This window comes from Coptis chinensis, chromosome 9 (genome assembly GCF_015680905.1).
Source record: "Coptis chinensis isolate HL-2020 chromosome 9, ASM1568090v1, whole genome shotgun sequence".
NCBI lineage: Eukaryota > Viridiplantae > Streptophyta > Magnoliopsida > Ranunculales > Ranunculaceae > Coptis > Coptis chinensis.
In genome coordinates this window covers 7,454,434-7,468,057 of record NC_141464.1, presented here as the reverse complement: position 1 = coordinate 7,468,057, position 13,624 = coordinate 7,454,434, and the positions used below count along the sequence as shown (strand labels likewise).

At 39.7% G+C, this 13,624-nt stretch overlaps 1 protein-coding gene across 2 annotated transcripts in view; it reads left to right on the top strand.

The window, feature by feature from the left end:
• The window catches only part of LOC147474633 (uncharacterized), a 30,424-nt gene extending 22,359 nt beyond the window's left edge, over window positions 1-8,065 (top strand). Inside the window, exon 5 of one of the 2 annotated variants that reach the window (XM_086584369.1) lies at window positions 7,562-8,065. In XM_086584369.1, the coding sequence (XP_086440495.1) occupies window positions 7,562-7,699 (138 nt within the window). In that variant the 3' untranslated portion in view covers window positions 7,700-8,065. The remainder of the gene's footprint in view (window positions 1-7,561) is intronic. The other variant, XM_086584374.1, reaches the window with a different exon arrangement.
• The last annotated feature ends 5,559 nt before the right edge of the window (window positions 8,066-13,624 follow it).

Below are 13,624 nucleotides of genomic sequence, written 5' to 3'. Positions count from 1 at the left end.
ATGCAGCATTAGGGTTTGTTGAGTCTCTAAGGACCCCTTTCCACTAGTCATTCCTAAGTGGCCTTTTGTTATTAGTATACAAACAACTGCTAGTTTAGGTGGATCTTTCAAAGGTGGTGAGAGGAGGAGAGTTGCTGAAGAGTTCAAGGAGACAAAGTGGTTTGGTACACCTATGCCGAGATTCCAAAAGGTGTTTCAGCAATTCAGCCAATTAACTTCATCCCCTGCTTCTAAGTTTATGTCTTCTCCCCAGTGCAAGCGACTTTGTCTTATCATGGGGATTGCATCTCTTCAGGATAATTTGATTATATCCAAATGTTAAATTATGCTAGGAGATTCATATAATGGTTAGCTGGTTAAGTTAAAGAGATGAAGAGGAGAAAAAGAAGGAAGGATGGAGGCACAAGAAGAAGGTATGGTTTAGAGTATATTTACTCTAACCTACAATTCATATATTTATACTTGGTGATAGGTTTCACCGAAATAGAAACTACTAAATAAGATATGGTCTCACACTTATAGAATGTGTGAGACTCTACATACGTCAACACTACCCTTCAAGCTGGAGCATAGATATCGCTCATGCCCATCTTGTTACCAATATAATTCAAAACTGGACGAATCACTGGTTTGGTGAAGATATCAGCTAACTGATCTCGAGATGCCACATAAGGAGTACTTATCTCCTTTGTTTCAACCTTATGTCTTACATAATGACAATCTACCTCTATGTGCTTAGTTCGCTTATGAAATACTGGATTAGAAGAGATATGAATGGCTGCCTGATTGTCATAATGAAGATGGATCAGTAGTTGTACCTCAAAACCTAACTCATGTAGCAAATTGTGAATCCACATTAACTCACCAGTACCCTGAGCCATAGCTCTATACTCAGCCTCTGCACTAGACTTTGACACAACTGTTTGCTTTTTACTCTTCCATGTCACCAAATTTCCATAAAGGAAGGTACAATACCCAGTGGTAGATCGCCTATCTGAAACTGATCCTGCATAATCAGCATATGAATATCCAACAACATCAAAATTTCCATTAGAATGATATACCCATCCATGACCAGGAGAACCTTTCAAAGACCGCACAATATGAATAATTGCCTAGTAGTGAGGAATCCATGGTGCATGCATATACTGAGATACTACACTGACTGCAAACGAGATATCTGGGTGAGTGATAGTAGCATAGATCAGCTTTCCCACCAGTCTACGGTATCCCTCAATATCGGCATACAACTCTCTAACATCTGACTGGAGTTTGTCGTTCGAATCCATAGGAGTTCTCTCTTGGGCGAAGCTCTAAAATTACCCCGTCTCAATCGGAAAGCGTGTCTAATACATACTTTCTCTGTGAAAGATGAATTTCACCAGGGAACCTTGTAACTTCAATGCCTAAGAAATACTTCAGTTCTCCTAGATCTTTGGTCCGAAACTGTCTTGAGAGATTGACTTTAAGTCGAGCAATACCCTGTTTGTCAGAACCTGTGACAATAATATCATCAACATACACAACTAACATAATAATTCCTTGTTGGGTCTTTCAGTAAAACACGGAATGATCATATTCACACCTAGTCATTCCATTAGCCATCAAAACCTGGCTAAACTTCGCAAACCAAGCTCTAGGAGACTGCTTGAGCCTATAAAGAGACTTCTTTAATCGACAGACTTTCCCCCCTTGAGCAACAAAACCAAGAGGTTGTACCATATAGATTTCCTCCAGGAGATCTCCATGTAAAAAGGCATTCTTCACATCCAACTGGAGCAGAGGCCAGTGATGATGAACAACAATAGAAATAACAATACGCATAGAGGCTAACTTTGCAACAAGGGAAAACGTCTCGGAGTAATCAATACCATAAGTCTGGGTAAAGCCTTTTGCAACCAGCCAAGCATTTAAACGAGAAATAGTACCATCTGGATTATGCTTAATAGTGAAAACCCACTTACAAGCAACCGCTTTCTTCCCAGAAGGAAGATCTGTAAGGACCCAAGTGTCATTAGAATACAAAGCACTCAACTCCTCATCGATTGCTTGCTTCCAGCCAGGATGGGATAGAGCTTCCCTGTAGTCAGAAGGGACAGAGACAAACAACAAGGACATAGCAAAAGACTTGATAGATGGTGGTAAATGATCAGTTGAAACATACTGAGAAATAGAATACTCCGGATTCTTACTAGGAAGACGCATACTGGCAGGTGGATGTTCAAGTTTCCGTAGGGCAATAGGAACATTGAGGTCAGACAGAATGGCAATAGGATCCATAGACACAATGGGAAGAGGTGAGGGCAGCGGAGCAGTTGAACTTTTGGCATCAAACTCGCGAACATCAGCTGTAGGCAAAGGGGGTGCATGCGCTCCTATGAGGACATTTGTAGGGCGCGCATGCGCTCTGTCTACTGGATCGCAAACATCAACTGTAGGCAAGGGGCGCACACGCGCTCCTAGAAGGGCATCTGTAGGGCGCACATGCGCTCTGTCTGTTGGAGCTCCAACATCAGTAGCGGTAACCTGATCATTAGCTCCCTCATTAACACCAATAGTCGCAGGAAGATCAACAACACCAGATGGAAGAACACAATCCTCAAATGGTTTAGAGGATACCTTCCCTTCTAAAGAATAAAATGGGACATCTTAAAAAAAAAATAACATTAGCACATACAAAGGATTTGCACAGATGAGGACTATATAACTTGTACCCTTTCTATGTACGTGAATACCCAAGGAAAACACACTTAATAGCATGAGAGTCCAACTTATCACGACTCGGTTGAAGATTATGAACAAAGCAGACAACCAAAAATACGAGGGGGAAGATGGAAAGAAGGTTTACCAGGAAAAAGAATATAGCGGTGTTTTTCCGCCTAACACTGAAGAGGGCATACAATTAATCAAGTATGTGGCAGTAAGGACTGCCTCTGCCCAATAAAACTTTGGGAGATTTGTTTGAAACATAAAGCATTGGGCGACTTCAAGAATGGGTCTGTTCTTTCTCTCAGCAACCCCATTTTGTTGAGGTGTATCCACACATGAGGTTTGATGTGTAATGACATGGTCATCTAAAAAACACTTAAATATTGTAGAGGTATAGTCTTTGGCATTATCAGTTCGAAAAATATGCATGTGTGCAGAATACCGATTAGTAATCTCAGCATAGAACTTTTGAAATACAGAGAATACTTGAGAACGATTTTCCATAATATATACCCAACAAACACGAGATAAATCATCGATAAATGTAATAAAATATTTGGCTCCAAAAAGGCCAGTGGTTCTACAAGGACCCCAGACATCTGAATGAACTAACTGAAAAGGAGCACTAGAACACTTATTTAACCTATTTTTGTAAGTAGCACGACGATGTTTAGCTAACTCACAAACCTCACAACTTAAAGACTTAATACTATAAGAAATACTGGGAACTAAACTTCACAAACTAGCCAGAGGAAGATGACCAAGACGTTTATGCCACTGAACAGGAGAGACTGAGACTGTGAAAGCCTGCTTCTGGTGAGAGTGCCCATAACCATCTTGAAAGTAATAGATGTCGCCGTGCTCATACCCCCTCCCCCCAACTAGTGTCTTTGTCTGTAGATCCTGAAACACAATATGAGTGGAAGAAAACATGACATTACAATGAAGAGATTGGATGAGACGATGAACAGACAATAGATTAAAGGGAAAATTTTGAATAAGCAAGACATAGACAAGTGATATATAACAAGTTATCTGAATAGTACCCCGACCAAGAATACTAGCCTTAGCCCCATTTTGCTAATGTGACATATGATGGTGTGTGAGTATACTCAAGATTAGAAAACAATTGGGGATTACCTGTCATATGATCAAAAGCTCCTGAGTCAATGACCCAAGAGTTGTTACCACTTGTATGAAGACATGTTTTACTTGAATCGGCTAGGGTTACAGTGGGTTGGTTGGATGGACTCGATGAACTGACTGGAATAATTTGTATCCACTTCATCAGGATTGCAAGGTCTTCTTGAACTTGTTGAAAATCGATCACTTTCTGATCAACTATTGTGGCATTGTTGGCTTAGTGCAAAGGTGGGCATCCTGTTATGTCCCAACAAAAATTAGAACTATGGTTTGTGCTCCTATAATACTCACAAGGATCAAAACCACCCATACCATGACCACGACCACTCCCTTGGTTACGACCACCTCCATGTCTAGCTCTACCCCCTCTACCTCCATTACCACAACCAGAGGAGGGGTTGTTATTACTGCTTGGAGGGATCAATAAAGCCGCACTTTCATTGTGACTTGGAGGAGGTGTAGTAATACGAGAAAGACGAGAATAGGCTTCAGATAGAGTAGGGAGCTTAGATTCAACTTGAACTTGGGCTTTCACATTAACAAACTCGAGACGTAGCCTATATAGGAATTTTGAGACTCAAAATTCTCCTCTTTGTTTCTTCAACTGATTTATGTCTGTAGTAAGTGGGTGATAAATATTCAGTTCTTCCCACTTGTTACGAAGAGCATTATAATACTCAGAGGTAGACATATCACCTTGAGTTAGATCAAAGATGTTCTCATACAACTAAAAGATACGAGAAGTATTCTGAGATTGAGAGTATGATTCTTGTAGATACTCCTAAATCTCCTTAGAGGTTTTGAAAAAAAGAAAATTCTTAACCAAGGCGTCATCTTTCATCTTGGTTGTCTTTCCTTTATCATCTGGGGGATCTATCAGATGACTTTCCTTACCTTTTCCAGTAAGATAAATAGTAACTGTTTCTGCCCATCGAAGGTAATTGGCAACACCCTCCAATTTGACAGAAGTCATACCAACAGAGAAAACAGATGTATTACCGAATTCGTCGGATTTTGGAACAACATCAGTCATGTAAAGAGAAGAAAAACTCACTTTATGGAAAGGAAGAAACTGCGAGATACAATACTCCAAGCGCGTGCATGCCTCGAAGACTCTTTAAACTAAGCGTGTGCGTGCCTATCACAAGAAACAGCGAGATACAGTAATCCGAGCGCTTGCGCGCCTCAAAGACTCCTTAAACTGAGCGCATGCGCGCCTACACGTAGAAACTAAGAGATGGCGATACCACGCCTTCCCCCTTTGAAAACCTGACGTACTCCTCTTTATCAATACCGAGAGATTGCGGAAGTGAAACAATACTTAGACAGCAAGTAATACTAAAACTGGAACCTTGAAACTATGGATCTCTCTCCTAGCATTCTCTAAACAGAGTCGGCTCCTGATACCATGTTAAATTATGCTAGGAGATTCATATAGTGGTTAGCTAGTTAAGTTAAAGAGATGAAGAGGACAAGAAGAAGGAAGGATGGAGGCACAAGAAGAAGGTAGAGTTTAAAGTATATTTACTCTAACCTACAATTCATATATTTATACTGGGTGATAGGTTTCACCGAAATAGAAACTACTAAATAAGATACGGTCTTACACTTATAGAATGTGTGAGACTCTACGTACTTCAGGGAAAGTGGATATTTTCTTTATTATGAAAGGCATTTGACATTCCATTTTATATTCGTGGTACTATATATGTATGTATACAGTAGATACCGAATTCAATGTAATTTTAGCATGAATACATTCAGTTGTCTTCTTTGATTTGTTACAGGATCTTCTGTTAGCTATTGTACTTGTTTTTCCATATTATTGTTTACAATTACTGATGTCTACATTTTTAGTTTATAGTGAGAGTTCTGAAGTAGTGTTATGAACTTATAGTACACCTAGCTTGATTAACTAGTCATCATTATTGAGAACAGCTGAAGTAGTGTTAATGTCTAGCAGAGAATAATAACTCATCAAATGAAGCGTTTGAGGGTCTTTCTGCTTTCAAAACACTTCTAGAATACATTAATTGCTTTTGAACTGCAGAAAAACTCTATCACTAATGAGCGGTAAATCAAAGGAATTTTTCTTGCATCTTTTAATAAAATATTCTTGTATATTATGGAAATATTCTTAACATAAGTTTAGGAGTTAGTTAGGGAGTTTCCTAAATTAGCTAGGTCATTGTTATTGTATTTATATATATTGAGGTGAATAGAAAGAGTAAAGCAAGCCGTTTTCTCTAATATTCTCTAAGTTTAACATGGTATTAGAGCGATTTTCAATCCTGTGAGGGTGGGTATTTTTTTCAATTTGTTTTTCCTTTTTGTTGTGATAACATATCATGTCTGGTACTGATAAATCTCCAATGACTATCTCTCGATATGAACCTTTTACCCCTTATTATCTTCATCCATCGGAAGGTACGGGGTCTGTGATTAGTCCTATTTCATTGCAAGGGAATAATTATGATGAGTGGGTACGTTCCCTTCATAATAATTTGGGTGCTAAAAATAAATTAGGGTTTGTCGAAGGAACTATTCCTGCACCGGATGGTAATTCTCCGGATTATGGTCAATGGGGAATCGTTAATTCTATGCTTGTGGCTTGGATTTTTAACACTCTTGATGCTTCAATTAGGAAATTTGTTCTTTTTCCTGATCAAGTTAAAGTATCGTGGGATGATCTACGTGATAGATACTCTCTTCGTAATGGTCCTCATATTCAAGAACCCAAAAGTCCGATTGCTGATTGCAAACAACGGGGTAGATCTATTGCTGAGTATTATGGTGAATTGCGTACTTTGTGGGAAGAATTGGCGAGTGCCATAAAGTTACCTTCTTGTACGTGTTCCGCTGTTGGTGAGTACCATATTCTTCTAGAAAACAAAAATTGCATCAGTTTCTAATGGGTCTTGATTCTAAAAAATATCATGACGTTGCTTCTGGTCTATTGATGCTTGATCCTTTGCCTTCACTCTCCTATGCGCATGGTAAGGTGCTCTCTGTAGAGAGACACCAATCTGTCACTGCTGCTCAAGATTCTCGCAATGATGTGGTAGGGTTTGTGATTGATGGTGTGGCCCAAAGTAGGGCGCAGGGTAGTGTTGATGTTCGTCTGTGCTCTCATTGTGGCCGCAAAGGTCATGAGAAAGACAAGTGTTTTCAGTTGATTGGGTGGCCCGAGTGGGCTGGTAATGGTGGTCGTAGTGGTGGTAGGTTGAGTGGTCGAGGAGGCCGACGAAATTATGGCCATGGAGGAGGCCATGGGCAAGGTGGTTTTGCTGCTACTATGGACAATGGTGCTAGTGGGGTAGATCATGCAAGTGTGCCTACCCTATCTGATGCCCAACTACAACAATTGGTAGCTGCTTTAACTTCTTCTAAAGTCTCGACTTCGACTCCACAATTGTATGGTAAGAAATATCTAGACCAATGGATTATTGATTCCAGTGCAACAAACCATATGTCCGGTAACCTCGATTTATTTTTTGATGTACACGATATTTCTTCGGAACCTGTTGGTATTCCTAATGGTTAACATACTACTGCAACTAAAGAAGGTTGTATTAAACTAAGTGAACACCTCATTCTGGATAATGTGTTATATGTTCCTACTCTAAATTGTAATTTGCTGTCTGTGTCTCAATTTTTAGAAAAACAGAAATTTATATTCCTTTTTACTGACAAGCTATGTACTACTCAGGATCAGAGTTTGAGGAACTTGATTGGAGTGGGGGAGCAGTGTAATGGGGTCGTCCAGTTCGTTATATTCAAGCAAATCGTTCAACAGTTGCAGACTCAGCTTTGGTGTGGCATAGGCGTTTGGGTCATCCATCTATGAAAGTGGTGCGGTCTTGACCTGGAGTACTCAGTAGTAGTAGTTTTACTAAGTTTTCTAATGACGATTGTCAAGTGTGTTTTTTGGCTAAGCAGCCTCGTAACTCTTTTCCATTAAGTACGAATAAGGCTTCTGATTTGTTTGATTTGATACATTGCGATATTTGGGGGTCGTATCATGTTGCTTCTAGCTGTGGTGCTCATTATTTTTTGACCATTGTTCATGATTGTTCTTGAGCTACATGGGTGTATTTGATGGTTAGAAAGTATGAAGTTGGCCAATTGATTAAAAAAATTGTGCAATGGGCAAAACTCAATTTAATAAGCATGTTAAGGTGTTACGGAGTGATAATGGGCAAGAATTTTTATGTTTACAAGATTTTTTTGTTCAAATAGGAGTTTTGCATCACACTTCTTGTGTGGATACTCCACAACAAAATGGTCGAGTGGAGCGGAAACATAAACATCTTCTTAATGTTGCTCATGCTTTGCGTTTTCAAGCTCAATTGCCTATTGTTTTTTGGGGTGAATGTGTTTTGACTGCTTGTCATCTTATTAATCGGACACCAACCCCTATTTTGGATGGTAAAACCACTTATAAGATTCTTTTTGGGAGTTCAGCCCCTTTTACTACTTTAAAGGTATTTGGGTGTTTATGTTATGCTGCCAATATGCCTTGTGTTAAAGATAAATTTCTAAGAGGTGTGTGTTTGTGGGATACCCATTTGGTCAAAAAGGTTGGAGATTGTATGATTTAGATACCCATGAGTATTTTGTTAGTCGAGATGTGAAGTTCGTGGAACATGTTTTTCCTTTTTCCAAACCTGAACCTCCACATAGTTCTACTCATGTACAGCTTACAAAATATTTGTCACCTAATACTTGGATTGATGCCGTGAGTGAGTTGGGTGGTGCTGAAGACGTGGGTGGTGCTGGAGTAAGTGGTGACGGTGTTGTAGACATGGGTGGTGCTCCGTTAGGGAGTATGGCGTCTGCTAGTGCAGGTCATGGGAGTGTTGTGATATATCGTGATGGTTTGATGGCTCCGCCGAGTCTGAGCACGGTGATGGTTGGTGAGGTACCTTGTGACACTACGACATTTTTGCATTTAAGGGGGAGTCCATAAATTCTTGAAACTGGAGATACTACTATTCCATTGCCAAATAATGAGGACCTTGGTAGGGGGTCATCGGGTTTGTGAACCTTCTACGCACCTTCGTGGTTTTGTTACCAACACTGTTGTTCGAAAGATAGGCCCCCATGCATCATCTACTACTTCTCCTGCTTCGTCTCGTCCTTCAGGTAAATAGTTCAATATAGCTTGTTATGTGGATTATAATAAATTTTCTGTGAGACATAAACATTTTTTGGCAGCAATTACTAAGCGTAAAGAGCCTACTTCCTTCAATGAAGCAGTTCAAGATTCCGGTTGGCGTCAGGCTATGAAAGAGGAGATTGATGCTCTTGAAAATAGTGGTACGTGACGCCTCACCTCCTGGTTAGAAGCCAATTGGTAGTGGTTGGGTGTATAAAATTAAATATCACACAAATGGTGATGTTGAACGCCTTAAGGGACGTCTCATTGTCTTTGGTAATCGTCAGGTGGCCGGTATTGATTATAATGAAACTTTTGCTCCTGCTGCTAAAATGGGAACAGTTCGTCTTTTTCTTGCTGTTGCTGTCACACAAAATTGGGAGTTGCATCAGATGGATGTTTGCAATGCTTTTCTTCATGGGGATTTGGAGGAGGAAGTATATATGCAGCTCCCTCCAGGGTACAGTAGTCCTATTCCAGGGAAGGTGTGTCGGTTACATAAGTCTTTGTATGGCTTAAGACAGGCCCCACGACAGTGGTTTGCTAAGTTGTCTGATGCTTTGAGAAAATTTGGGTTCGTACAGTCGTATGTAGATTACTCCTTGTTCAGTTATCAGCGGGGTAATGTCTCCCTGCACGTTCTTGTTTATGTGGATGATTTGATAATTGTCGGTTCCACTCCTGATGTGGTTTTGAGGTTCAAGCAATATTTAAGTTCTTGTTTTCATATGAAGGATCTTGGTGTGTTAAAATATTTTCAAGGTATTGAAGTGGCTCGTGGTAATGAGGGATTATTTCTTTCCCAACGCAAGTATGCTTTGGATATTTTGACTGAAGCAGGTATGTTGGGTTGTAAATAATAGGGTTATATACTAAAAGCATTACTTTTGTATTAACTCTAATTTTTTATATTTTGAATGAGAATCATATGGGCAAATGTTATGCATATTATATATGTTATTAGTTATATGCATGTGTCTAATACTTTATGTTGTAGATTATATGGTGTGAACAAACAGAAGATCATATCATCAGTACTTTATAAAGTATAAGTAATCGTTCACAACCTAGATGGATTTGGACAAACCATTGGTATGGTTGTAGTATAATCTGGTATTAGTCTATCTTGACTGTTAATCGATTACACTAGTACACTTTGTGTGTATTGAACAGGACCAAGTGAGGTTGTTTCTCTTTATACTGACTATATAAGAGAACAAACGCCTCTGTTATTATGGATGCTTGTCCTCTTAATCCGGATATAATAACGGGCACTTACGTGCATTGTACATTACTTTAAATCATCAATGAGTGAGATTCATTTGTGAATCAACAAACTCGATGGATTGGGTAATGACATTGTATGTAAGGTGTGCTATTAATTATAGAAGGAATCCGTGGCCCGCAAGAAGTCGGGTTGATGATGTCCCCTTGAGGAGCTCAAAAAGATTGTCATGTAAACCCTACAGGTGGATTTATTCCGACATGACAATGAGGTTGAGTGGTACTACTCAAGGACATAAGAAGTTGATTAATGTAGTTGTCAGTAACTTGACTTAATCAACGGGCATTCAATATCTTAAACACGGGGAGATCAACGAGCATATAATATGGAGCCCATAAACACTGACATGTAATTTGGGATTAGGGCGGTAGTGCAACAATGGCCTTTAGTGGAATAAGTCATTTGTTAACGGACTTAGGCTGTGTGTTCTGGGCGAACATGGGAGGCCCAAGCCCGTCGGGAGGCCCAACCCTAATTTCTCCTCATGGTCCCTGTTGTAGCCTATAAATAGATCCCTTCTCTCCTAGCCGAAATTAACCATTTCACTATTCATTTTTCTAGATTGAAAAGAGAGGCAAGGAAAGATAGATCTAAAATTAGATCTAGCTTTGTGAGAGAAAAGGGGGTTGGTAGATCGTTGCCCACACAACGTCCAATCTATTAAAAGGAATACAACAGAAGATCAAGGGGTTGATTTGTTGATTCGGATTCATAGCTATTGGATTCTCAGAGTTATCTCAACCGGATTTACAGGTATGTTATCCTATCCAAAATCGTGAGAACCACTAATTCCGCTGCGCGTGATTTTCACGGTTTGTAGAAATATTCATTTTGAAATAATCGTTCCTACAGTAAACCTATTGATACTCCGATGGAGCAAAATCATCGTCTTGCGTCTGCGGCAGGTGAGCCCTACTAGCATCTGGACCAGTATCAGCATTTGGTGGGGCGTTTGGTGTATTTATCTGTTACTCTTCACTCGAGTTGAGTTATTCTGCTTCACTCTCGCCAGGTTTCGAAAGCAACCCGCAGATAGCTCATTGGGATGCTGCTATTTGTGTTTTACGGTATCTGAAAGGACACCCTAGTCAGGGAATTTTATTGCGCCCTAGTGATATGCAGTTGAATACTTTTTGTGATAGTGATTGGGCGGCTTGTCCCTTGACCCGTCGGTCATTGTCTAGTTATTTTGTACTTCTTGGTAGGTCTCCTGTTTCTTGGAAAACCAAGAAACAACATACAGTGTCCCGTTCGTCTGCCGAAGCAGAGTATCATGCTATGGCTGTCACAACATGTGAGCTTAAGTGGTTAAAGTCATTGTTGCGTTCTCTTGGTGTTCTTCATTCTAAGCCTATGAGGTTATTTTGTGATAATCACTCTGCCCTACACATTGTGAAGAACCCTGTCTTTCATGAGCGTACGAAGCATATTGAGGCAGATTGTCATTTTGTTCGTGATGAGTTGCAAGCTGGGAATATTTCCACAACATATGTTCCTACTGGTCATCAGGTGGTTGATATTTTGACAAAGGCCCTTGGGCGTCAGCAGTTTGGTTATTTGTTATACAAGTTGGGCATTTGTGATTTGCATGCTCGAACTTGAGGGGAAGTAATAGGATATTCTTGTATATTGTGGAAATATTCTTAGCATAAGTTTAGGAGTTAGTTTGGGAGTTTCCTAAATTAGCTAGGTCATTGTTATTGTATCTATATATATTGAGGTGAATAGAAAGAGTAAAGCAAGCCGTTTTCTCTAATATTCTCTAAGTTTAACATCTTTCCTAACTCGACCACAACTTCATCAAAATAGTGGAAAGTGTTATACATGGCACTTGGAAGAAAGTAGCTTATGTTTGCTTTTATTGATTTAGATTATGAAGATCACTAGTGTGGCAGGAAATAAACAATAGAAACCTAACAACAACCACGAGAAAGACAAAAGCACATTCAAATAGTAAATCCTCCTTTAGGGGCGATTTTGATTGGTGTAATGGCAACATCTTGAACACCATCAAATGGTGTCTTCAGGGGCGATGTTCGCTCATCACTCTTAGACCTGATCGTTGGCTACTAGTTAGCATCCTCATGCTAATTCTTGTCAGTGCATGCCTATATTACTAATACTCCAAACCTGAGGCATTCATATGCTCTATTCACAAATCCATCAACAATCTCTAGAATCAGACTTTGGATTTCGTGTCAGATAGTTTGTATGTCGCTCTTGAAAAAGGGGATGTCTAGAAGTTGTTGTGTTTGTAACCACCATAGTTTTGAAGTTTGAGGGGGCAGTAGTGCATCTTTTTAAATCTTTTGGAGGGGCAAAGTCATGTAGTTCTCCATCCTTGGTTAGGCATTGGACGACCATACTTCTGACCGGCACAACAAAGGAAGTTCGCCACAGAAACTGGGAGGCCTTTTGGGACTGATGTGCTTGCAAGTTTTCTATAAGAATCTCATTTTTGGCTGAGTACAAAAAAATCAATAATAAACATGAGAAAACATCCCAGTGCAAACAGATCTTAAACCCCTTCTCAAGTTTTCTAACTGGAAGCAAAGTTATAATTTGTACACTCCTATTATTATGCAAAGAGCATCCATAAATATGACTGGGACACAACTTGTGATATTCCGCAATTTACCACTTCGTCTAAATTTTCAAACTAGGTGGATTTCTATGTCATCAAAGTCCCCCTGAAAGTCAGAGTAATGCGACTGCCCGACTCAAGCGCCCCTCCACGGTGATGATATTTTTGGGGTTTTAGGTGACTTTCACCAACTGAAATGCCAATCCATTGTGAATGCTCTTATAATTACATGAACTGAAATGGAAGGCACTTACAGGTGACCCTCGGACATTTGCACGGATATGGGGTGTAACTGACGGTGTATAATCATATTTAACTTGTACACATGGCAACAAAATATGAAGAAATCTAATCAGTCTGTCTTATGATTTTTCCTCAAAATGTGATCTTTCAGCTCCTCCGAGCTCTATTGGATACTTTTCATAGCTCCTTCCATAATATGTCGACGTCTTCCACATGAAAGATCAGATAGGCACATAAGGATATTGTAGAATTTAACACCTAATTAAAGAGACAAAACACAATGATTTATAGTGGTTCGGTGCCAATACGGCGACCTACGTCCACGGGAGAAGAAAGGTTTTATATTGCTTGATTGATTTGGTTTTGTGTTACAGAGTTGTTTACATAGCACAACATGAGTGCATATTCGTGTCTATAGTTTCTAAAAGGATTGAAAACTTTCCTTTATAGAACACATACGAATCTAACAAATCTCTATCAAAACCGACCAGGGCGCGCCCCG